Source organism: Scyliorhinus torazame, chromosome 10, assembly GCF_047496885.1.
Source record: "Scyliorhinus torazame isolate Kashiwa2021f chromosome 10, sScyTor2.1, whole genome shotgun sequence".
Classification (NCBI taxonomy): domain Eukaryota; kingdom Metazoa; phylum Chordata; class Chondrichthyes; order Carcharhiniformes; family Scyliorhinidae; genus Scyliorhinus; species Scyliorhinus torazame.
In genome coordinates, this window is record NC_092716.1 from 205193061 (window position 1) to 205219718 (window position 26658).

At 51.6% G+C, this 26658-nt stretch overlaps 1 protein-coding gene across 5 annotated transcripts in view; it reads right to left on the minus strand.

Moving 5' to 3' along the window:
• Window positions 1–26658, minus strand: part of ush1c (Usher syndrome 1C) — a 420683-nt gene that overhangs the window by 289244 nt on the left and 104781 nt on the right. For all 5 annotated transcript variants that reach the window (XM_072466296.1, XM_072466295.1, XM_072466293.1 and 2 more), the window contains exon 5: window positions 13082–13190. In XM_072466296.1, the coding sequence (XP_072322397.1) occupies window positions 13082–13190 (109 nt within the window). The remainder of the gene's footprint in view (window positions 1–13081; window positions 13191–26658) is intronic.

Below are 26658 nucleotides of genomic sequence, written 5' to 3' on the forward strand. Positions count from 1 at the left end.
CCAGCGGCCAACCCCCCAGGCTGTCACCCACCTCCACGCTGGTCGGCGTAAACCTTGAGCACTGGTTGACGCCGATTGAAAGGTGGTTTGATTTACGTCGACGTGACCCGTCATCACGTCAGCGGGACTTCGGCCCATCCGGACGGGAGGATATCGGCAGCCCCAAAATCCATTGCCTTGCGCCCACCCATGCCATTCTCCGAGGTGTGCGGCGCCATTGACGCCCCGCCGACCTTTCTCCCTTCGGAGACTTCGGCGGGGGCGGAGAATCTCACCCCTGATTATTACAGAGGACAGCCTTACACTGGAGAAAGACATGTGTAGAGGCAAGCATGGTGGCAGCTCCTGGCTTAGACTTTATACCGTATATATGTATATAGTTACAAATCATTAATAAGAACTTACTGTGAAACTATATCAGACTCAGAACCTCTTCATGAGACCTACCGAGCTATACATAGGCCTGGAACCTGCTCCAAGTGGCAATCAGCGGCGGATTATCACTACGCAGCGGCTTACCTTAGATTGAAATACAAAATGCTTGTTTCACCCGACCTTCCTGATTGGGGCCACGTGAGACTGAAGAAGTGAAGCAGCTCAGGGGTTCCAGCAGCGGTGATTAAATGGAAATGAGTGAAGGCGGGCATGCCGCCTTTTTACAGCACTAGCTGTCGTAAAGCAGATAAGTTTAAAGGGCCCATCGAAGAGGAGAAGGTAAGTTTCGGCGGTGAGTTAAGGAAATGTGGGGGGGTGGTTTCAGACATCTGCAGGTGGTGATGCGGGTAGGCAGGGGAGGGTGAGCGATATGAGGGTACATTCAACGAATTTGAAACAATCTTGTAACGGAGATCAGTTGTGACGTGGGGAGTTTGAACGTGGGCAAGAGTCGTGGGAAAGATAATTGATTTGCAGTCATTGATTAATGTCTAATTAACCAATCGTCTGTTAAGGAAAGTGATTGACACTTTCCTGAACGAATCAAGGGGGTCTCACCTGAGAATTAGAACCAATGAAATGAAGTAAAGGGCTAAACCCAGATAAAGATTCCCTTAAGAATGTGATCTGTTTAACTGATTAGGGAGAGGAATTTTAGCCGTCGGAGAATCCTTGAAGCATTCGTAAAAATTACTTTTAACGCCTTTTGTTGAAATGACTTTTAATTTGTAAATCTGGAGTCACCTTTATCTTGGAAGTTTTTGCTTTCACTCATTGGTGTCTCAACGCATTCAGAAAAAGTCTTTCGATTTAATTTTGTGTGAATGTACCAAAATGAGTTCTTAAAAAAATAAACATTGCTTGTATATTCATTCAACCGGACTGAGACCTTATTGATGAGCAAGAGATAAGGGGAATCTTACTGTGGTGGTGGGCGGGGCTTGTCGGGTTGAGTCGGAGATGGGTGTATTTGGCTGGGGAGTGGGGTTTGGGTCAGGGGTGTGTATCCGTCAGGTTGGGAGTAAAGGGATCTTGTGCAGGTGGGATGCTTTGATGAGGATGGGCGAAGGGGTGGGAGTGGGAATTCCTTTGTGGGAGTTGGGGGGGGGTGTGAGGGTGTCCTGTGGGGGGTCTTGGTCTAGGTCTTTCAAATAGTTAGGCTGAAGTTAGTAGTGCTTTTTTTATTTCAAACTCTTTCAGAGTAACTATAAATGTAAAACTGGCTGATAAGTTAGCAATTTAAATCGCTTTGTTGGATTGCTCACAGCCCAATGCAATTGCCCAGGGGAAGTTAGTCCTTCTGGATAATTGCCAGGTAAACCGTTACGTGGGACTTCCAAGAGAGATTTTCCCAGCCCATCTTTGGGGTACTCCCTAAATCCTACACTGGGTTCCAGGAAGTTATGGCCCTATTTCCTACAACATAATGGCAGCTATCAGAGCAACCCAGAACCTCACAGAAAGTGGAGAAGAAATTTAAAACCTTGAAGATTAAAAATGCAGTACTCTGAGCTGATGAAAAGCACCAGAAGTGCACCAGAAGCAACAGAAGGAAATTGCCAGAGAAAAGCTTCAAAGAAGGATTGAAAGCTGAAGGCAGAAATCAAACTCCACACTGCAGCAGAAGACTTCATCAATACCCAAAGGATGTGGAGTCAGTAGACCTACAGAGTGAGCTAAAAAAATGAAGTTCTTGGCCAGATGGTGTTTACAAAAGCCTTTAAGCCAGCAGCTGTCAGATTGACATTTTAAAATGCACCACGAACAGCCAGAGTTGGCACCTGAACACTTGGCAGTCGAGGTCTCTCCAAATGAAAAAAAAGGATTGAAAATATAAACCGCAGTTAAAAGCCTCAGCAAAAGCCAGGAATCAATGGTTTCATGACAATATTAGATGCGAAGGAAAGACTCAAAAAACGTAACTTCAGGGATCCACTGTTAAAAACTTAAAACCCAGAAATTGCACCCGCCATTACTGCAAGAGCCCACTAAAATTGACATATACGGGAAACCTCATTTAGAAGAAATGTACAGCAGTGCCATCTTGGAATTCCGAATAGTATTTAAAGTCATACACACTTTCAATTTGAAATGACCACAGATATAAAAACTATCATGCCAGACCTGATTGGATTCATTTCAGGGTCAAATCTAATGTAACATGTTTTTATTCTCTTTTGGTGAACTTGCTGTTGAAGTAATCCTGATGCAATGCATTGATTAATTCTCAACCAATGGTGACATATTAAAAGCCCCCTTTGACACATACTTTAAACTTCAATTTGTGGAATGCATAGAACTTTGAAATAGGGATAGAAAACTCCCAGTAAAGCTACAAAAGAGAAAAAGAAAACTCCCAAGCCCACCACACAATGGAGCCAGAGAGGTAGAATATTCCAAAAGTCTGAAAAATAAATCATTTTGAAACTCCCAATATGTTACACAAACTGCAACAGTATCTTTGGCAGCGCTGAGCCTGTTGACTATGATTGAAGACAAAATAATAGCGTTCCAAATTGCAGACGAATAAAGAAAAGATGGAAGCAAGAACAGAAACTGTAAATTTCGAGCAAATGACCAAGGAACGAGAAGGAAAAACACAGGATACTTAAATTTTACAGATAAGATAGAAACATAGAAAATAGGAGCAGGAGGAGGCCATTCGGCCCTTCGAGTCTGCTTCGTCATTCATTGTGATCATGGCTGATCATCCAACTCAGTAACCTGTTCTTGCTTTCCCCCATATCCTTTCATCCTTTTAGCCCTAAGTGCTTATGACATAGAATTTACAGTGCAGAAGGAGGCCATTCGGCCCATCGAGTCTACACTGGCTCTTGGAAAGAGCACCCTACCGAAGGTCCAAACCTCCATCCCCATAACCCAGTAACCCCACCTAATCCCCATAACCCAGTAACCCCACCCTACGGGCAATTTTGGACACTATGGGCAATTTATCACGGCCAATCCACCTAACCCGCACATCTTTGGACTGTGGGAGGAAACCGGAGAACCCGGAGGAAACCCACGCACACACGGGGAGAACGTGCAAACTCCGCACAGACAGTGACCAAGCCGGAATCGAACCTGGGACCCTGGAGCTGTGAAGCAATTGTGCTAACCACCATGCTACCGTGCTGCCCCTGCTATATCAAACTCCTTGAAAACATACAATGTTTGAGTTCAACTGCTTTCTGTGGTAGTGAATTCCACAGGCTGGGTGAAGAAATATTTTCTCATCTGACTCCTAAGTGGTTCACCCCGTATTATCAGACTGTGACACCCTGGTTCTGGAATACCGCACTATTGGGAACATCCTTCTTGCATCTACCCTATCTAGCCCTGTTAGGATTTTATATGTTTCTATAAGATCCCCTCTCATTCTTCTAAAACCCAGCGAATATAATCTTAACCGATTCAATCTTTCCTTCATATGTCAGTCCTGCCATCCCAGGAATCATTCTGGTAAACCGTCTTCTCTGCACACCCTCTATAGAACGAACATCCTTCATCAGATAAGTAGATAGGGCAGCACGGTAGCACAAGTGATTAGCACTGTGGCTTCACAGCGCCAGGGTCCCAGGTTCGATTCCCCGCTGGGTCACTGTCTGTGCGGAGTTTGCACGTTCTCCCCGTGTCCGCGTGGGTTTCCTCCGGGTGCTCCGGTTTCCTCCCACAGTCCAAAGACGTGCAGGTTAGGTGGATTGGCCATGCTAAATTACCCGTAGTGTCCATAAGGGTTGGGAGGGGTTATTGGGTTGCGGGGATAAGGTGGAAGTGAGGGATTAATGTGGGTCGGTGCAGACTCGATGGGCCGAATGGCCTCCTTCTGCACTGTATGTTCTATGTTCTATGTCTATGTATGTAGACCAAAGCAGCACACTATATTCCAGTTGTGGTCTCACCACGGCCCTGCATAATTGCAGCAAGAAATCCCTGATCCTGTAATACATATAGACATAGACAATCTTCTCACATTGAAGGCCAACCATATTATTTGTCTTCTTTACTGCCTGCAGCACCTGCATCTTTACCTTCAGCAACTGGTGTACGAAGGCACCTAGGTCTTGTTGTACATGCCTCTCTCTCAATCTATGGACATTCAGATAATAATCTGCCTTTCTGTTTTTGTTACTAAAATGGATAACCTTGCATTTATCCATCTGCCATGCATTTGTCCACTCATTCACCTTGTCCAAATCATACTGAAACATGTCTGCATCCTCCTCACAGTTCACCCTCCCACCTGCCGCATCTGAAAATTTGGAGATATTGTGCAGGATTCTCCATCGGCCGATGCCGGAATCAGGAAACGCGATTGGGTGGAGAATCGGCTCCAACAGCGAAATCGTGGCAGGCACCAATTTGACGCCAAATCACAATTCTCCACAGCCTCGATAGCGGCGCCAAAGTGTTCCAGAACGCACGTAAAGTGAATACCGTTTGCTTATCATTAGAGGGGCCTGACCCGATATTCTCTGTGGCTTCCGTGATTCTCCGCCTCCGACGGGCCATCGAGTTCACGATGGCGCAGTTCACTTGTGCTTTTAGAAATCGTGAAACCGGCGTTGTGGCTGCTGAGGGAGAGAGAGAAGGAAAGACATAGAGAGGAGTGACTGTGGGCTGTTAGGCTGGACACTGGCCAGGCTAGCTGGAATGGGGGGGGGGGGGGGGAAGGGGGGGCCCTGCTACGTCCAGGGTGGGTGGGGGTGACAGAGGAACGGGCTGAGTGGCAGGGCTAACCCCCCGTGGGACTGGGGTGGTATCCAGGCGGTTTGCCGTGGCCTGCAAGGCAGTCATCTTGCTGCGCATCCCACTGACCACCCACCTTGGCCCCTGGTTCTGCAGAATGCCACCAGCCATATGGGTGCCCCTAAAATCCCTCACACCCACACGCAACCCTCTGCCATACCCCCCCCACTTAGCCGCCACCCGCCAGAGGGGCATCAGGCAGCCCACTCAAGGGCAATGCCCACTGTAGCCCTGACGGGTGCGCTGGGCAGGGGCCACAGAGTGCGCCGCTGGCAAGGGCAGCACCAGCCGATGGTACCCCTGGCATCAGGGATGGGCACTAGGGCCAGAGGCCCCCCACAGTGCCAGCCACCAACGGGCTTGGAGTGCGAGGATGGGGGTCGGGGAGGACACGAGGGGGCAGGGTCCGCAGTACCAACCGGGGGCACCATGTAGCCCATTGAACCTGGTTGAGCATGGAGACATGCACCATGCTAACATGTTGGCCTTTCACTCCTGGCAGACAATGGATATTGGAATTCAACCAGCAATGGTGGCCTTCCTGCTAGTTGTTGCAGCCCTGGGGGATGCCCTGCGGCAGTACGAGCTGGCGCTGCTTGAGGAGAAGGAAGCTGCAACAGCGGAGCATGCAGCAGCAGAGCGTGCTCCAGAGGAACAAGTGGCAATTGCCCAGGTTCGAGAGCTGGCTGCCCAACAGTCTGAGGAGGAGGAGGTGGAAAGGAGGCCCACATGAGGCCTCGTGTGTGCCGGCAGCTCCTGACGTTCGAGGACCTGCCGGACGGGCAGGCCATTGAAGACCTCGGCGGAGCAGGGAGGCAGTGCGACATATCTGCCAGATTATGGCGCACCTGGCACCGCGGGGGTATGGGGGAGGACACCCGCTCCCGGTTGCCCTTAACTTTTACACCACAGGGTCCTTCCAGATGCCAAGTGGGGACCTGTCGGGGATCTCACAGAGTTCGCAGTACAGGTGCATCCGCACTTTCATGAGGCACTGTATGTCCAGTCTGCACATTACAACCACTTCAATGTGTACTGGATACATCAGGATGCCTGGGCAATGGGGTTTGCAGCCATCGCCAACATGCCCCGGTCCAGGGGGTGATTGACAGGATGCATGTCCCCCTATGAGCACCTGCAGATGACAGGCCACTCTACACAAGCAAAAGGGGTTCCACTCGATGAACATACAGCTCATATGTGACCATGAACTGCACATAATTCACGCCTGTGCCCGGTACCCAGGCTGTGTGCAAGAGGCCTTCACCCTATCGCACTCAACGATTCATGACATATTCGAGACTCCCCCCCCCCCCCCCCCCCCACCCCCCTGGCGGGTTGGCTCCTGGGCGATAAGGGTTATCCGCTGTGGTCGTGGCTTATGCCGCCTATCCGGAGGCCACAGACTGATGCTGAGACCCGCTACAAAGGCGGCCAACCAGGAGTGTGATCAAGCAGTGCTTTGGCCTCCTGAAGATGCAGTTCAGGTGTCTGGACCACTCTGGAAGGACCCTCCAATATGACGTTGAGAGGGTTGCCTGCATTGTGGCAACCTGCTGCGTCCTCCAGAACATTGCGCAGCAGAGGAGCGACGTGCTGGAGGAGGAGGTGAAGCCGAGGCCTCCTCCAATGTAGAGGATGTGGGGGAGGGTGGGGATTGGCAGGACATGGGGCCCAGGCAGGTACGGGAGGCCGCATGATGTGTGCGTCAGGGCCAACACACACGGGACGCTCCGAACGCCTCCAGATTCACTGACTTGGGGGGAAACTGGCCAGGGGCACGCACACTGCACCACCCTTCAGGGGCGATCAGGCCTTGATGGGCCTGGCTGGTGCTCCGGTATCCCAGGTGGCGTGGTGCTGTCATGTGCGGCCCGCTGCCCACAAGATGGGCCACGAACAGGGGTCCAAGGTGCTGCGGTGTTCCGACACCTTCCCTGTGGGAGTCACCGGCATGGGCTCCAGCACCTCCTCCTCCCTCAGGGTGCCCGATGGCTCCTGGGCTACTCCACAGGATGGGAGTGTGAGCAGAGCTATCCTCTGAGCTCCCCTGCCACCTGGTGCTTCCAGTCCTGGAGGCCCGCTCTGGTCTCGACCAGGGTCTGAATGCTGGCGACCATAGAGCAGAGGGAGTGGACCACTGCCGTCTGGGACTGCGCGGGAAATGGGTTAGTACCAGGAGCACAGTGTTGCCTACTCACCCTGCCCACCCTGAGGAGATTGTGCAGTTTATACCGCCATTGCTGGTGGGTCTGGACGGTGTTGGTCATGGGATTGACGGCCTCTTCCACCTGCGCCCAGGCATGGCAAATGGCAGCAGCTGGCAGCTTTTTCCCTTGCTGGGGTACAGGGTCAACAGCCTCTCCTCCACCACTCTAATTTCACTTGTAAGTCATGGTTTGGCCACCTTTCCATTTTACTTTTAAGCCAGACAGGAATGAACAACTGTTGCAGTCCTCTCGAGCGCTCTTTAAATATTTGCCATTGCCTATACACCCTCATCCCTTTAAGTAGCATTCCCAATGATCAAGTTATTGAAAAATAAATGGTCCAAATGAAAATCAAGAACCTCAAAGACGCAGTAAATGTTTGCACAGAAGAGCACGACTAGCCTCAGAAACAATGGTTAGGAGGGCAATTACAGGATTTGAGCTTGAAAGATAGAGCAAAGAAATTATGCTCTGCTAAGGAACAGCTGATCAGTGTGGAGAGGTAACTATCACATATGAAGGATGAATTTAATAATAATCTTTATTATTGTCACAAGTAGGCTTACATCAACACTGCAAATGAAGTTACTGTAAAAATCCCCCAGTTGCCACATTCCGGCGCCTGTTCAGGTACATGGAGGGAGAATTCAGAATGTCCAATTCACCTAATAGCACGCCTTTCGGGACTTATGGGAGGAAATCGGAGCACTCGGAGGAAACCCATGCAGACACGGGGATACTCCGCAAAGACCCGAGGTTCTTGTTTATCTTTCCCGAGGTTCTTATTTATCTTTCAAGCTCTTCCGATCTTTATACCAAAGGCCTTTTTTTGGAAAGTGGACATGATCATTTCTGACTTTGTATGGGCGGGGAAGATGCCGAGGGTGGGGAGGACCCTGCTACAGATGCAGAGGCAGCAGGGGGTATTGGCATTGCCAAACTTGCTTCATTATTATTGGGCGGCGAATGTGGACAAGGTGCAGCGGTGGTGGGAAGGAAACGAGGTAGAGTGGGTTAGGATGGAGGAGGAATCTTATAAGGGATCTAGTTTGAGGGTCTAGTTTGAGGGTGATGGTGACGGCAGCATTGCCAATGGCTCCGAATAGGTATTCAGGGGGCCCAGTGATGAAGTCGACGGTGAAGATATGGAATCAGTTGAGGAGGTATTTTAGGGTGGAAGGGATGTCGGTGCGAACGCAGCTGTGCGAGAATCATGGGTTTGAGCCGGGGGGGGATGGATAGTGTATCCAGGAGGTGGAGGGAAGTGGAGCTGGTCAAGGTGATGGATCTGTATTTGGAGGAAGGGTTCGCCAGTCTGGAGGAGCTAAGGGAGAAGGTAGAGCTGCCGAGGGGGAGTGAGTTCAGGTATCTACAGGTTAGGGACTTTGTGCAAAAGGTCTGGAGGAGATTCCCTAGGCTGCCTGGGACACACCCTGCTGGAGCGACTGCTGCTTCTGGATGTGGAAGGGGAGGGAAGAATTGGTGATATATACAAGTGGCTGGGGGAGCAGGGAGGCGAGCGGGTGGTGAAGATCAAGGAGAAATGGGAAGCGGAGTTGGGATGGGAGATCAATTGGGGAGAATGGAATGAGGCACTGCGTAGGGTAAACGGGATCTCCTCTTGAGCCTGATACAGTTCAAGGTGGTGCATAGGTTGCATATGACTCGGGCGAGAATGAGTGAGTTCTTTCAGGGGGTAGCAGATGAGTGTGAGAGGTGTGCGCGGGGGCCAGCGAATCACGTGCACGTATTTTGGGGTTGTGAAAAATTGGGAAGATTCTGGGCGGGAATGTTCACGGTCTTAGCCAGGATAGTGGAGGAGGGAGTGGACCCGGACCCTTTGGTGGCGATATTACGGGTTTCAGAGAAGCCGGAGCTCATGGAGAGGAGGTAGGCCGATGTCATGGCCTTCGCCTCTCTGATTGCATGGCAGCGAATGTTGCTGGAGTGGTGGTTGGCATCACCACCGAGGGTAGCAGCATGGTTGGGTGACCTGTACGACTTCCTGCGGTTAGAGAAGATAAAGTATGAGTTAAGGGGCTTTTCAGGGGGTTTGAGAAAAGATGGGGGAAGTTTCTGACCGTGTTTGAGGGGCTGTTCGTCACGGGAAGGGGGGGGGACGGGAAAGGGGAAACATCTGTACAGACTGTATAGTTGATTGTTGGGAAGTATGTTTCCCGGGGTGTTTATTCGCTGTAACTTGTTTTGATACATGTTTGTGATAAAATACATTTTTTTAAAAAAGACTCCGCAAAGACAGTGACCCAAGCCGGGAATCGAACCTGGGACCATGCTGCTGTGAAGCAACAGTGCTAACCACTGTGCTACCGTGCCGCCCAAAGGATAAATGAGAACATACAAATATACAAATTAGGAGTGGGAGTAAGCAACTTAAAATCATAGAATCCATACAGTGCAAAAGGAGGCCATTCAGCCCATCGAGTCTGCACCAACCCTCCCAAAGAGTACCGTACCCAGGCCCCCTCCCCAACCCTATCCCCGTAACCCAGCAACCCCACCTAAACCTTTTGGACACTATGGGCAATTTAGCATGGCAAATCCACCTAACCTGCACATCTTTAGACTGTGGGAGGAAACCAGGGCACCCGGAGGAAATCCATGCTAACACGGGGTGAAAGTGCAAACTCCACACGGAGGGTCACCCAAGGTCAGAATTGAACCAGGGTCTGGCGCTGTGAGGCAGCAGTGCTACCCACTGCACCACTGTGCCGCCCCTTGAACCTGTTCCACCATTTAATATGATCATGGCTGATCTAATTTTAACCTCAACTTCACATTCCCGTTTACCCCAATAAACTTTCATCCTTTTTTATTATCAATATTCTACCTATTTCTGCCTTAACGATATTCAAAGACTCTGCCCCAAACAACTTTTGAGGAAGAGAATTCCAAAGTCTCACAGCCCTCTGAAAGAAAAACTTTCTCCTCTGTCTCTGTCCCAAATGGATGACAACTTATTTGAACAAAGGTAGATCTTCAGTTAAATCCTGATTAACTTATAGATAATCATAGAATTTACAGTGCAGAAGGAGGCCATTTGGCCCATCGAGTCTGCTCTGGCCCGTGGAAAGAGCATCCCACTTAAGCCCACATTTCCAACCTATCCCTGTAACCCAATCTAACCTTTTTGGACACGAAGGGTAATTTATCATGGCCAATCCACCTAACCGGCACATCTTTAGACTGTGGGAGGAAACCGGAGCACCTGGAGGAAACCCACGCAGACACGGGAAGAACGTGCAGACTCCGCACAGACAGTGACCCAAACCGGGAATCGAACCTGGGACCCTGGAGCTGTGAAGCAACTGTGCTAACCACTATGCTACCGTGCTGCCCACTTCAAGCATCAAAAGTCTCCAGTAAGCATTGTGGAGAATGCCTACAACAGGGGGAAGACTTGCTGATGATTCAGAAAAGTTGCTTTAAAGCAGAACTAACACATCATCAGGTGAAATTCTTGAACTTCAGTCCAGGCTGGTTAACATGAAGGATGCTATCGCAGTGTGGAAGAGCAAATCTAGACTTTGAAAGCAACTCAGGAAACAGATTGAAGGTCGAATGAATTAATTGAAAGATTGCAAGGAGCAGTCAGTAACCATGGAAGAAACAGTCTGAAAATAAATGCATGCCCAGGTAAGGCTGTTAAACTTATATAAGAGTTTCACAGACAACTCTGAAACAAAGACAACTACATTTGCCAGAGCAGCTTCTGAGATGAATGAAAAGATTCATTAAATCGTGATCGGTGATCGGGCAGAGAATAGATTCCAACGCCGAAATTGGGGCCGGCGTCGGTCCGCCCCCTCCAAGCCAGCGTCATCGTGACGCGTGCGGCGTTGGCGCGTCATCGGCCAGCCCTCCCGCGATGCTCTGTCCCCGATAGGCCGAGTTCCCGATGGCACGGGCCACGTGTGGCCCCAAGCGCGCAGGTACCCGGCGTGCCAGCTGCAGACAGTGTCCAGCGCCGCCACACACGGCTGGGATTCGTGCTGCTGGCCGGGGAGGGGGGTGGGGCTTCTGCTAGCGCTGGAGAGACTGGTTGGCAAGTTGGGTTCACGCACGGTCGTCGCCATGTTTTACGGTGCGATCTGTGCAGGTCGTCAGCCGTGCGCTTGTGCGGCCTACGACCCGGTCATTCTCTGGCCGTTTTCGGCAGGAGTTTCACTCGGTGCCGGTGCTAGCCCCTCACCGGACTTTCCTGTCGTGAAAGCCCAAACATGCTCCGCTGGGGTCAACACTTAGTCTCAGAAACAGAGAATCCAACCCAAGGTCTGGAAGAATTATAAAACCTCCAGGCCGCCTGCATGTGTAAACACAGACTTGCTGCTGTGGAGAGGTGGGAGGTGCAGGGGGACGTGGTGGGGACGGAAGAAGGGTAGCAGAGGTAATGTAAATAATTTGGGTACATTGGATAAAGACTTGAGGGGTGGTGTAGTGCAAGGGTATGGCATGGAAAGGATTAACATGGGACTGGGAACAGTACCAGCTATTGTGTGATGTAAAGGAACACATGACCCTTGTCTAGAAGGCAGTCTTGTACTGGACAGAGACAAGTGTAGAGGCAAGCATGGAGACAGCGCTGAGATTAGATCTTATATTGCTTTTAGTTACAAATAGTTAATAAACACTTATTGTTAAAGTATACAAGACTCAGAACCACTTCACGAGACCTCCCTAACTATATACATCTTAAAAAAGCAATAAGTAAGGTTGGTACATTCACTCAACAATGATAACCTACCAAATTGACAATGGGCAGAATTTTCCCTTTTCTCATCCAAGTGCTGGCATAGCGTCATAACGTTCGGCGGCTGCGCAGCTGGCCTTTCTCGCCACACTGTGCATCTCTTGGATGAAAAACATTTGGCGGCGTAGCTCACACAGTCCCACTGGCAGGCGGGGCTGGGAAAAGTCGACAATATTGCAAATCCCAAGATTGGAGCCCCTCTTTTGAAAAGGTGCCCAGTTCTCTGCTTAAAAAAAGACGAAACCACCCACATACACATGGAGGAACCCCCCCCCCCCACCCCCCCCCCCCCCCCACACTCCCCACCCCCACCCCACCCCTCCACATGCACACCGTCCACAATCTCCCCCCCCCCCTCTCATGGACCTGCGAACGTCCCCCATGGAGTTCCCCAGAGGGCCCCCTGGCACTGCTCTCTGGCACAATGCAAGGGTGGCAGAATGTCCCTCTACCTGCAGGGACTGTACTTACCTCGGCAACCGCAGTTTCCCTAAGCCTGGTTCCCATTTCAAAACACCTGATGTAAACCTCGACGTCGCGACATGATCACACCATGGGGGTCGATACTGCGGGAACACCCTTTAATGATATTATAATTTATTTAAATGAGGTTCCTGCTTTGAACGGGACAGGGACAATTGTGCCACAAAATCTCACCAGCAAGATTCTCGTTTCCTGAGTCTCGCGGAATTTTGTTCCCATATTGCTGTTTATGCCCAGGACAAATGCAGGCGAGAAATCCGGGCCTTTATTTTAGAAAAATGGCGCAGAATGAATTTATCAGCTTTGTATATCGATGTATCACTGCAAACTTATCAAGTGCTGATGTATAAACATTAGATTAGCGAGTGCATATCAAACAAATAATAGAAATCTGATTTAATCTGAATCAGCCAGATTTATAAAATTACACACTTACGTCTGACTTTCAGAGAGACGGTCTTTTTCGTGCGGATAAGGTTTATCACTTCCTCATGGGTGCAAGATACTATTGAGTAGCCATTTATCCGAACAATCTCATCTCCAAGCTGAAAAACAGATTGAAAGGAAATTGGAGTACTAAGTCAGAACTTATTGTTTGCAGGTATAATGTCCCAGCTGTTTTGGAGTCCCTGGCCTAATTTCTGTAATCCTAAGAAATAACATATTCTTTTTACAGCTATTTGGGTCACTCTTCAGTATGATTCATTTGGTTATACCCCTCCTTGCTTTGACCTTTCACACTTTGTAAGAAGTTTTTGCTTTTTCTGCTCTCGCAGTGTTTCTGCCAGTCACACCCGAACCACACAGACCAGGAAGGCTCCAGTCTGCATCACTGGTCTGTTCACATTCAAATGTTTTGTTTAAACTAAGTTGAATTTTGCAAAAGTTTTTTTTGTGGAAAACAGGTAAGGAGCGAACATAAAAGCAGAGGAAAGGGAAAACAGGTTGGGGTTGGGGGACACCTCTTTTCCCCTGGAATTTGGGAGAGCATGTGTAGCGCACAAAGACTCCGTGAGACGAATAGAGTGAAGTCGATGAGGCTTTATTAAGCGTGTCTGTTCCCCCGCAGCTCGATAGTAGAATGGCCTGCGGGGGAGGACTCCGGCTTCTTATACTCCGCCTTCAGGGCGGAGCTAGAGGTCAACGGCCAACCAGGACCCGGGATCTGTCAGCCAATGACATTAGGACTTCCAGTCCCACATGACCCCCAATACATACTACCACATTCACCCCTTGTCAAAAATGAACCCGGCGGGGTGATGCTTCGTATGGTGGTAAGGGTTTACAGGGCTGGTCCTGGGAGGAAAACATTCACATGGCAATACAGTATTGTACAATTTTGTCCTGTTTCAACTATTTACAGACGGTATCGGGAGAAAAGCAAAATGTTCTTGTGAAAAGTCCATATATTGATTTAGATCGACGCCACGAGTCGGTTGGGTGGTCTGGTCGTCCGTGTCGATCGCCTCGGCCCCAGTGGTGGTGGTGGTGCTTGTACCGGTGTCGTCGTCTCCGGGAGCCTTACGGTTTCAGCTTGGGCTTTATTCTTGGTCGGGCCTGAGGGGAGGGGAACCGATCCTCCTGGGAAGGGGGCGGTCGCGGGGTGCGGCGGTGGCAGGAAGGGGGGGGTTGGGTGAATGGTGTCGGGGGGGTGTGTGTGTTGCCGGCGGGCGCCAGATCCCGCAGGGAGACCGTGTCCTGTCGGCCGTCGGGGTACTCCACGTAAGCATACTGCGGGTTCGCGTGGAGGTGAACCCTTTCGACCAACGGGTCCGCCTTATGTGCCCGCACATGCTTTCGGAGCAAGATGGGTCCTGGGGCCGCCAGCCAGGTCGGCAGCGACGTTCCAGAGGAGGACCTCCTAGGGAAGACAAGGAGACGGTCATGAGGCGTTTGATTAGTGCTCGTACATAATAGCGACCGGATGGAGTGGAGAGCGTCCGGGAGGACCTCCTGCCACCGTGAAACTGGGAGGTCCCTGGACCGTAGGGCCAGTAGGACGGTCTTCCAGACCGTGCCGTTCTCCCTCTCTACTTGCCCGTTCCCCCGGGGGTTGTAGCTGGTCGTCCTGCTCGAGGCTATGCCCTTGCTGAGCAGGAACTGGCGCAGCTCGTCACTCATGAAAAAGGACCCCCTGTCGCTGTGGACGTATGCGGGGCAACCGAACAGTGTGACGATGGTGTTCAGGGCTTTAATGACTGTGGCCGCGGTCATGTCAGAGCAGGGAATGGCGAATGGGAAGCGGGAGTATTCGTCCACCACATTAAGAAAGTATGTGTTGCGGTCGGTGGAGGGGAGGGGCCCTTTGAAATCGAGACTAAGGCGTTCAAAGGGGCGGGAAGCCTTAATCAGGTGCGCACCATCCGGCCTGAAAAAATGCGGTTTGCATTCCGCGCAGATGTGGCAGTCCCTTGTGACTGTACGGACCTCCTCTAAAGAGTATGGGAGGTTGCGGGACTTGGTGAAGTGGAAAAACCGAGTGACCCCCGGGTGGCAGAGGTCCTCGTGGAGGGTTTGGAGGCGGTTAATTTGTGCGTTGGCACATGTGCCGCGGGATAGGGCATCGGACGGCTCGTTCAGCTTTCCGGGACGATACAAAATCTCGTAGTTGAAGGTGGAGAGCTCGATCCTCCACCTTAAGATCTTGTCGTTTTTGATTTTGCCCCGCAGTGCGTTATCGAACATGAAGGCTACCGACCGTTGGTCAGTGAGGAGAGTGAATCTCCTGCCGGCCAGGTAATGCCTCCAATGTCGCACAGCTTCCACTATGGCTTGGGCTTCCGTTTCCACTGAGGAGTGGCGGATTTCTGAGGCGTGGAGGGTCCGGGAGAAAAAGGCCACGGGTCTGCCCGCTAGGTTAAGGGTGGCCGCTAGAGCTACGTCTGAGGCGTCGCTCTCTACCTGGAAGGGGAGGGACTCGTCGATGGCGCGCATCGTGGCCTTTGCGATATCCGCTTTGATGTGGCTGAAGGCCTGGCAAGCCTCTGTCGACAGAGGGAAGGTAGTGGTCTGTATTAGGGGGCGGGCCTTGTCTGCGTACTGGGGGACCCACTGGGCGTAGTATGAAAAAAACCCCAAGCAGCGTTTCAGGGCTTTGGAGCAGTGCGGGAGGGGAAATTCCATGAGGGCGCGCATACGTTCGGGGTAGGGGCCTATTATCCCATTACGCACTACGTAGCCCAGGATGGCTAGCCGATTGGTGCTAAAAACGCACTTGTCCTCGTTGTACGTGAGGTTCAAGGCTTTGGCGGTCTGGAGGAATTTTTGGAGGTTGGCGTCGTGGTCCTGCTGGTCGTGGCCGCAGATGGTTACATTGTCGAGATACGGGAACGTGGCCCGCAACCCATGTTGATCAACCATTCGGTCCATCTCCCTTTGGATGACCGAGACCCTGTTTGTGACGCCAAATGGGACCCTTAGGAAATGGTATAATCGCCCGTCTGCCTCGAAGGCTGTGTACTTGCGGTCACTTGGGCGGATGGGGAGCTGATGGTAGGCGGACTTGAGGTCCACGGTGGAGAAGACTTTATATTGGGCAATCCGATTGACCATGTCGGATATGCGGGGGAGAGGGTACGCGTCTAGTTGTGTGTACCTGTTGATGGTCTGGCTATAGTCTATGACCATCCTTTGTTTCTCCCCTGTCTTCACTACTACCACCTGCGCTCTCCAGGGACTATTGCTGGCCTGGATTATGCCTTCCTTTAGTAGCCGCTGGACTTCGGACCGAATGAAGGTCCGGTCCTGGGCACTGTACCGTCTGCTCCTAGTGGCGACGGGTTTGCAATCCGGGGTGAGGTTCGCAAACAAGGACGGGGTTGCACCTTGAGGGGTGCGAGGCCCCAGATAGTGAGTGGGGGTATTGGGCCGCCGAATTTGAACGTAAGGCTCTGTAGATTGCATTGGCAATCTAATCCCAGTAAGGTGGGGGCGCAGAGTTGGGGAAGGACGTTTAGTTTGTAGTTTTTGAACTCCCTCCCCTGCACCGTTAGGGTAACTATGCAGAATCCTTGGATCTGTACGGAGTGGGATCCTGCATCTAGGGAAATCTTTTGTGCGCTGGGATAGGTGGTCAAGGAACAGTGTCTTACCGTGTCGGGGTGGATAAAGCTCTCTGTGCTCCCAGAGTCGACTAGGCATGGTGTCTCGTGGCCGTTTATTAGCACCGTTGTCGTCGTCGTCTGGAGTGTCCGGGGCCGAGCTTGATCGAGCGTAATTGAAGCGAGACGTGGTTGTAGTAGCGGAGTGGGGTCCGTTGTTGCCGTCCAAGATGGCGTCGGGGATGAACAAAATGGCCGCCCCCATACATCACACATGGCTGGGGGGTCACAAGATGGCGGCGGGGGTGGACAAAATGGCCGCCCCCACGCGTCGTAGAGGTTTGGGGTGGTCCAAGATGGCGGCGCCCTTCCTCCCCTCGTGGTGGCCGGGACCCAAAATGGCGGCGTCTGCAGGTCGCACATGGGGCGCTGGGGGGGTTGGGGAGCGTTAGGACCGCGCGGGGCTCCCTGTTCTCCCGGGACCGCGGTGGTCGGGACCCAAGTTGGTAGCACCGGCGGGTTAGACGTGGGGCATGGGGGGGGGGGTTAGGGGGGGGCGTTAGAGACGCCCAGAACTCCCTCTTCTCCGTGGGGAGTGGTGGTCGGGACCCAAAGTGGTAGCGCCGGCGGGTCATACATGGGGTGCGGGGGGGGGGGGGGTTGGGGAGCGTAAGCGGCGTGCAGGGCTCCCTGTTCTCCCGGGACCGCGGTGGTCGGGACCCAGAGCGGCTGCGCCTGCGGGTCGTACATGGGGCGCTGGGGGGGTTGGGGAGCGTAAACGGCTCGCAGGGCTCCCTGTTCTCCCGGGACAGCGGCGACCTCGCGGGACCGGCACACGACCGCGAAATGGCCCTTTTTCCCGCAGCTCTTGCAGATCGCTGCGCGGGCCGGGCAGCGCTGTCGGGGGTGTTTCGCCTGGCCGCAGAAATAGCAGCGGGCGCCCCCGGTGCGACTTGCCGTTTGGACCGCGCAAGCCTGTGGGGTGTCCGGGGGTGGGGGGGGGGTGGGTTTGTCGCGACGGGTACGTACGGAGCCCAATGGGCTGCCGCGCGGTCGGGGCCGTAGGCGCGGGTATTACGCGCGGCCACGTCTAGGGAGGCTGCTAGGGCCCGGGCCTCTGAGAGTCCTAGCGACTCTCTTTCTAGAAGTCTTTGGCGGATTTGGGAGGAATTCATACCTGCCACAAAAGCATCGCGCATTAACATGTCCGTGTGTTCATTTGCGTTCACCGAAGGGCAGCTGCAGGCTCGTCCCAAAATCAGCAGCGCGGCGTAGAATTCGTCCATCGATTCTCCGGGACCTTGCCGTCTCGTCGCGAGCTGGTAGCGAGCGTAGATTTGGTTAACTGGGCGGACATAGAGACTTTTCAGTGCTGCGAACGCCGTCTGGAAATCCTCCGAGTCTTCAATGAGGGAGAAAATCTCCGTGCTTACCCTCGAGTGCAGGACCTGTAGTTTTTGGTCTTCTGTGACCCGGCCCGTGGCCGTTCTGAGGTAGGCCTCGAAACAAGTCTGCCAGTGCTTGAAGGCTGCTGCCGCGTTCACTGCGTGGGGGCTGATCCTCAGGCATTCCGGAATGATCCTGAGCTCCATAGTCCTTTTTAGGCACGCTTAATAAATTGTAGCGCACAAAGACTCCGTGAGACGAATAGAGTGAAGTCGATGAGGCTTTATTGAGCGTGTCTGTTCTCCCGCAGCTCGATAGTAGAATGGCCTGCGGGGGAGGACTCCGGCTTCTTATACTCCGCCTTCAGGGCGGAGCTAGAGGTCAACGGCCAACCAGGACCCGGGATCTGTCAGCCAATGACATTAGGGCTTCCAGTCCCACATGACCCCCAATACATACTACCACAGCATGCGAGAGATGGGTGAGCTGATGGAGAGTTAAGGATTAGTGGAGTGAAAGTGGAACAGGATAGTGGCCGGGTATAGTGGTTGATTAGGCAATTCAAAGGGGGCGCGGTTTGGGAAGTGATGAGAGTGAAGAGCTAATGAGAAAGGGAGGATCCAGTGCAAAGGTGGTTTATACGATGAATGTGGGGACACAGAGGAAGAGGCTAGGGATGGAGCTGTTGTTTCTGCAGACAAATTCCAAACACAGATTGCAGGAAATGGTAACTTTTGTGAGGGCCATGAAGAATCCAGCACGAGTTTCAAGGATACAAAGAAATAACATTTATTTACAATAACATATATTATATATACACAACAGCACCAACCTCGCTTGCTGCTTACTCCTTCCTGCTGGTTCCAAACTGGCCAGCTTTATTTATTCAGGGAGTCTGCTAATGATTTCTCCGTCCCCCATCATTGGGGAAGCTCATACTCCCACAGGATTGTGGGATTGTCATTAGTCCCCAGCCAATGGTAAGCAGGCAGGTTATAACATCCCTCCCCCCAAAGTCCAAGGAATCCACCGAAGACCCTGGCGAAGGAGGGCGTCGGACTCGTTTTGCCGCAGGCCGGACACCATTTGCACGAGGCGCTGTATCGGGTGGCGTGTAACGAGTCGGAGACCGGCGCTTCCGTGATGAACGGCGTAACGGTTGTACATCCACGGCCCGTGGGCCCGAGGATTCCCCCTCTGATGCGTCCTGTGTCTCCATCTCGGAGTCAGAGTCTGCTGCCTCTGTCATCTCGGCGTCTCTATCTCCACCCGGTTCTGTAACGACCTGCGCAGGCTTTGAGTGAGGCACCAGAGGAAGATTGTGAGGACTACTTTCCATTGTCTCTGGTCTCTGTGGCTGTAAAATGAGCTCCGGGGGCGGGGAATCTTTGGAAGGGATAGTCTTCTGGACCAAACGTGGTCTACATGTTTGCACTGGAGCCGACCCTGGGCTTGCACCTGGTAAGATATAGGGCCCGTTTGGCGAAAGATTACGCCAGGGACCCACTGGGCACCACCAGCAAAATTGCGAACACTGGGTCACCCGGTGCAAACTGCCGAATCGGCCGATGCCGAGAAAATCCCCGTCCCTGCCGTTCTTGTGTGCGGCGTACTTTTGCGCCAATGTCCGGGAAAACCATACTAAGGCGAGTGCGAAGTCTCCGGCCCATTAGGAGTTCTGCGGGAGCTACCCCAGTCACCGCATGGGGGGTGGTCCTATACAAAAACAAAAAGCGAGTCAGTCACGTGTCCATTGATCCGAAAGACTGCTTCTTTCGGCCTCGTTTGAATGTCTGCACTGCGCGCTCCGCCAACCCATTTGAAGCCGGGTGGTAAGGGGCAGTGCGGATATGGCGTATGCCGTTCATCTTCATGAACCTCGCAAACTCCGCACTGGTGAATGGAGTGCCGTTATCCGTGACCAGCACCTTGAGGAGGTCATGTTTACTAAAAGACAAGCGCATCTTCTCAATTGTTGCGCAGGACGTTATGCCTATCATCTTATGCACCTCTAGCCATTTAGACTGGGCGTCGATTAATAAAAGGTGCATGGATCCTTGAAAAGGGCAGGCGAAATCCGCATGCAAGCGCGCCCAAGGCCGCCCTTGCCATTCCCAATGATTAGGGGCATGGCCGGCGGAAGCTTCTGATGCTCCTGACAAATGGAGCAGTTTTGGGCCATCTTCTCAATGTCGGCGTCGAGGCCTGGCCACCAAACATAACTCCTGGCCAACATTTTCATTTTGGTCACACTGGATGCCCATTGTGCAAGTCTCTTAGTATCAGCTCCTGTCCTTTTTCCGGGACAATCACACGCGTCCCCCACAAGAGGATGCCGTCTTCCATGCTGAATTCTGACAGCTTGGAGGAAAATGCCCGCAACTCGCCTGGGAGCTGTCTATGCTGCCCACCATACAGGACTATGTGTCGAACCTTTGACAGGACTGGCTCCGTCTAGGCCCACTCACGGATCTGTGATGCCGTGACAGGCAAGGTGTCCATAAAATTTAGGGTTGCAACCACCTCACCGGTCGTGGGGGTCGACATGAGGCCGGTCGATAAAGGCAATCGGCTCAGTACGTCGGCATTTGCTATCTGCATTCCTGGTTTGTGCTCCAGAGAATACTCGTATGCAGCGAGCAACAAAGCCCAGCGCTGGATCCGTGCGGAAGCAATGGGCGGTATTGGCTTATCCTCTCTGAAAAGTCCCAGCAGAGGCTTATGATCAGTCACGATAGTGAAGTGGCGGCCATACACGTACTGGTGGAAACGTTTCACCGCAAAGACCACTGCCAGGCCCTCCTTCTCGATCTGCGCGTACTTTTTTTCCACTGCAGTCAGTGTGCGGGAGGCGAAAGCTATCAGCCGCTTGGCCCCGTTCTCCACCTTGTGGGACAGGACGGCCCCAATACCATACGGGGATGCATCACATGTGACGAGCAAAGGCTTTCCAGGATCACAGTGGGTTAGTAACCCAGACGACGACAATTGTTGTTTTACCTGCCGGAAAGCGGTTTCTTGCGGCTGACCTCAAACCCAGGTGTGATTCTCCTTTAGCAGAAGGTGCAACGGGGCCAGCGTAGTTGCCAGATTGGGGAGGAACTTCCCGTAATATTTTACGAGACCGAGAAAAGAACAAAGATGCGAAGTGTCACTCGGGGCGGGGGCATGTTGAATTGCACGCACCTTCTCTGTGACGGGGTGCAAACCTTCGCAGTCCACCCGATAACCCAGGTAGACTACTTCCTTCGCCTGAAAGACGCACTTTGTGCGACGGAAACGGAATCCAGCCACCGAAAAGCGTCTAAGGACAGCCTCCAGATTTTCCAAATGTTCCTGCTCCGACGTCCCTGTGATCAAAACGTCATCTAAGTAGACAGCGACACGCGATAAACCTCTCAAAATGCCCTCCATAACGCGTTGAAAATAGCGCAGGCAGAGGATACTCCAAAGGGCAAACGTGTATATTCATACAGGCCCTGATGTGTATTAATCGTGACATATGGTCGGGAGGCAGGGCCCAGCTCCAACTGTAGGTAGACGTGACTCATATCTAATTTTGTGAATGAGAGTCCACCTGTGTAGCGCACAATGACTTACGAGAGAGACGAGAAGTGATGAAGTCGATTCAGGCTTTATTAAGCGAGACTTGTCCCCAGCAGTTCAGCAACAGAATGAAGCGGCGGGGAGAAGCTCGGGTTCTTACACTCCGCCTTCAGGGCGGAGCCAGGAGTCAGCAGCCAACCAGGACCTGGGATCTGTCAGCCAATAGCATCACAGCTTCACAGTCCCACATGACCCCTAATACATACCACCACAACCCGCAAGCTTTGCGTCGAGATCCTCTATGCGAGGCATTGGATATCAGTCAAGTCGGGAAACCGTATTCACTGTAGGTTTATAGTCGCCGCACAAGCGAACTGTGGCATCTGGCTTCATTACAGGTCAATTGGTGCTGCCCAGTCAGCAAAACGGACGGGCCTGATAATACCCAAAGTTTCCAAACGAGTGAGCTCCCCTTCTACCTTCTCGAGCAAGGCGTAAGGCACCGGCGCGCCCGGAAATAGCGCGGCGTGGCTCCTGGTTCGACTTGGATACGGGCTACGGCCCCTTTTATTTTCCCCAAACCGGGCTGGAATATATCTGAGTATCGTCCGAGCACCTCAGTCAACCCTCCAGAAACTGTTTGGAGGATGTGCTGCCACTGCAACTGCAAACGGCGCAACCAGTCCCGACCCAACAGGCTGGGCCCATGGCCGCGCACCACGATAAGTGGGAAACGCCCCTCCTGGCATCCATAAACAACAGGGGTCATCGTAGTTCCTGCAATGTCCAGTGGTTCCCCCGTGTAGGTGGCCAACCTGGCCTGTGAGTCAGTTAGTGTAAGGGTCTGTATACCCTGCTTGATGCGTTTGAATGTCCTATGGGCGATCACGGAGACCGCTGTGCCAGTGTCCAACTCCATCTCAAGCGGGTGACCATTGACCCGTACTGTCACCTTAATGGGGGCCACACGGGGAGCTGCCACACAATGCAGCTGCAGGCAGTTGTCCTCCGTCTCCACGTCCTCAGGAGTAGTCGCCGCAGGTTCATCCACATGGAAGGTACGGCCCCTGGGCTGGTCCCATGTTTCGGTCGGAACGACGGCGCCTCTGGCGCCCCCAGGACCGGCGTCCACGATGGGGTCGGCGCCTACAAGTCTGACATGGACATGGCTCCTCATCCATTGGTTCTGGAGAAGGCTCCCTTCGGGGAGGAATGTCCGACGGCCACTGGCGTCGATCCGGACGTCGTCTCACCCAAGGTACCGCAGGAGTGCGGGCGACGTTTTCGGATGGAAGGGGTTGCACCCCAAGGCATGCACTTCCATTCCCTGTATCTCCTGCACTCCTCGTTCTGCGCTCTCTCGGGACAATACTATTTGAATGGCCTGTAGAAAAGTCAATGTTGGCTGAGCTAACAACTTTCTCTGGGTGGTCGCATTGTTAATACCGCAAACCAAACGGTCGCGTAACATTTCTGACAAGGTCTCACCATAGTCACAGTACTCCGCAATCCTGCGTAGCCTGGATAGAAAGTCGGCAAGGGATTCTCCTGGGGTCCTCTCAGCGGTATTAAACCGATAACGTTGGACTATCGTGGACGGGGTTGGGTTAAAATGCTGCCCCACTAAATTCACAAGTTCATCAAATGTTTTGGTGTCCGGCGCAGCTGGGTACGTAAGGCTCCTAATCACCCCAAATGTATACGGGCCGCAGGCAGTGAGCAATATGACCACCTGTCGCTCATTTTCGGTGATATTGTTTGCCCGGAAATAGTAACGCATCCGTTGTGCGTACTGGTTCCAGCTTTCCAGCACAGCATCAAAAACATCCAAACGTCCGTACAGAGGCATGGTGCAATAGAAAACAACTTCCAACCTGTATCTAACAAAAATCCAGGGAGGTGGCTTCAGCAGTGTAGACAGCTATTCACTTTAACCCCCATCGCCAGTTTTGTGAGGGCCACAAAGAATCCAGCACGAGTTTCAAGGTTACAAAGAAATAACATTTATTTACAATAACATATATATACACAACAGCAGCAACCTCACTTGCTGCTTACTCCTTCCTGCTGGTTCCAAACTGGCCAGCTTTATTTATACAGGGAGTCTGCTAATGATTTCTTCGCCCCCCTCATTGGAGAAGCTCATACTCCCACAGGATTGTGGGATTGTCATTAGTCCCCAGCCAATGGTAAGCAGGCAGGTTATAACAGTAACTTATACCTGGACAAAAGAAAAGAAAAAGTACAAGAAACAGAAGTGGATAATAGACAAGCAAAAACAGTCAGGAAAAGAAAGGCATAAAGGAATAGGGGAGAGAGATAAAAGCAGATGGTGAGAAGAGAAAAAACACGAACATAAAAACAGCAACATCTGGAGAGAATGAGATAGAGACATCATATCCTTTCAAGCACATATGCAATACAACAGGAGCGCCATCGGCGGGACTGGAATATCCTGACACAGTGAACAGCTGGACGATCTCGCCCTATATCCTGTGAAAGATAAATTAACCTACAAAAACAGGTATATCCCCAGGATGTCTCAAGGAATGTTACAATTAACTAATTACTGTATTGGAATTGGAGTCATTGTTGTGGAAGTAATCATGACAACCAACTTTTTCTCAGCAAAGTCCCATGAACAGCAAATGAACAAATAGCCAGATTAATCTGTTTCGCAGCATTGGTAAAGGAACAATATTGGCTACTAGACCGGAAGATTTTGTGAACCAAAAGTGGGTATATGGTGTTAGATCACAGATTAGCTATGAACTCATTAAATGGTGGAACGGACTCGAGGGGGCTAAATGGTCATCTCTTGGTCCATTGTTCCTACTTCCCTATAATCTTTTGGGGAACCAATTGCTAGATTTCTAATATATTTTGCATGTAACAGTGCTTCTTGATTACACTGTGAAAAATCCTAATTCTGATTTTAACATTATGTCGTCTTCTGAATTTGCTTGTATTCGCTTCGCAATTTAACCCTTTAAACCCTGGCATCATTCCGGTGAATTTGTACCCTTCCAAAGTCAATCTTTCCTGAGGTTCAGTAATTACATAATCTATCAATACAGGTCAGCTCACATGTGCATGACAGGCACTTTGTTGTTCAACTATATACAATAGTCAACTATAAATCATCTCAGAATTTGTGGCAACAGTCAAATTGCCAGTGAACATTGCCTCCCTGTCAGAGCCACTTCAACAAGACCTTAGGCAAGAACGGTGAACATTGCTAAATAATGATAGAAAAGAGAAGAATACATTTAAAAAAATCCTTGGATCTTATGTAAAAACTGCAAATACATCCGGAGAACAAAATAAAATATTTTTATAATTTAAATAATTGGGATGAGGCTTGCAAGGAAGAAATGCACAAATAGATACAGTATCTGAAGAAAGCATTGTAAAGGATTAGGTAAATGGTATCACAAATATATCTATAACATATCCCTTTGGTATACGAGATGGAAAAACAATATCAAATTGAAGTTGCAGGCATGATAAACATCAAAAAAACACTCCAAATTTCCAAATATGCATTCGGAATGTCACAGAAGATCCATTATATAATAAATATATAAATAACATAAGTTTTGAAACTAGAGCACTGCACATTCTTTAGACACAAAAGGAATTAGGGGCATGAGGACAAATGGAAAAGTGAAGCTGAGGTAAAAGATCAGCTATGACATTTTTGAATGGCAGAGCAGTTTTGAGGGACAATATAGCCTGCTGCTATAACTTATAATCTTATGTTCAAACAACATAATTTGTGTAAATAACTATTAAAAGAGAAAGGCAGTCCATTACTTCAAGTTCACTTTCGGATTTACAAACAACAAATTACCTCCAGCTGTGCATATTTAAAACAATAGGCGACCTTAATGGGATAGACCAGAATATAAACTGCAAAAAAACACAGTTGCCCGCAATTTGTTATAGTAATTGTCATGATATACACCAGTATATCATGGTGCAGATACACACACACTGATGGACACACAGCAAGACCAATCAACACACACAACACCGCAGCCAATCACCAGTTAGAGCACACTCACTATAAAGACAGGGGGCGCGATTCTCCACTCCCACGCCGGTTGGGACAATCGCCTAGCCCGCCAAAATTTCCAGGGACGCCGGTCCGACGCCCTCCCGCGATTCTCCCAAGCGGCGGGAACGGCCCCGTCGAGTTTCGCGGGCCAGAGAATCGCCGGAGACACCCAAAATGGCGATTCTCCGGCACCCCCGCTATTCTGAGGCCCGGATGGGCCGAGCGGCCAGGCCAAAACGGTGGGTTCCCCCCGGCGCCGTCCACACCTGGTCGCTGCAGTCGTGGGCGGTGCGTGAACGCTGGGGGGGGGCGGCCTGTGGGGGGGCGGCCCGCGATTGGTGCCCACCGATCGTCGGGCCGTCCTCTCTGAACGAGGACCTCCTTCCTTCCGCGGCCCCGCAAGATCCGTCCCCCATCTTCTTGCATGGCGGACCTAGAGAGGACGGCAACCACGCATGCGCAGGTTGGCGCCGGCCAACCCGCGCATGCGCGGATGACGCCCGTTATGCGGCGCCGGCCGCGTCATCTATGCGGCGCCGCTTTTACGCGGGCAACAAGGCCTGGCGCGTGTAGATGACGCGGCCCCAATCCTGGCCCATTGTCAGGGCCTGAATCGGTCGGGACCGGGGCCGTTCCGCGCCGTCGTGAACCTCGACGCCGTTCACGACGGCGCGGCCACTTCGGCGTGGGAGTGGAGAATCCCGCCCAGGGGACTTCAGAGTTCCCATTCATTTGGGATGCAGCCTTCTATAAGGACAGAGCTTATAGCACAGGTCCTCACCATGTGCTGAGTGCATAGACTGGTTCAGAGAGGCATAGGTCTTTAGTTTAATCTAACATCGTGTTAATCCACAGTGAAAGTATGTTCAACAGTTTCTAACTTAATAAAATAGTGTTGCACTATTTTAAGTGTTGGTGGCCTGTATGTGTTCCACGGATCCAGAACACCCAACACATCAGTAATAATGGCAAGGTTGGTAC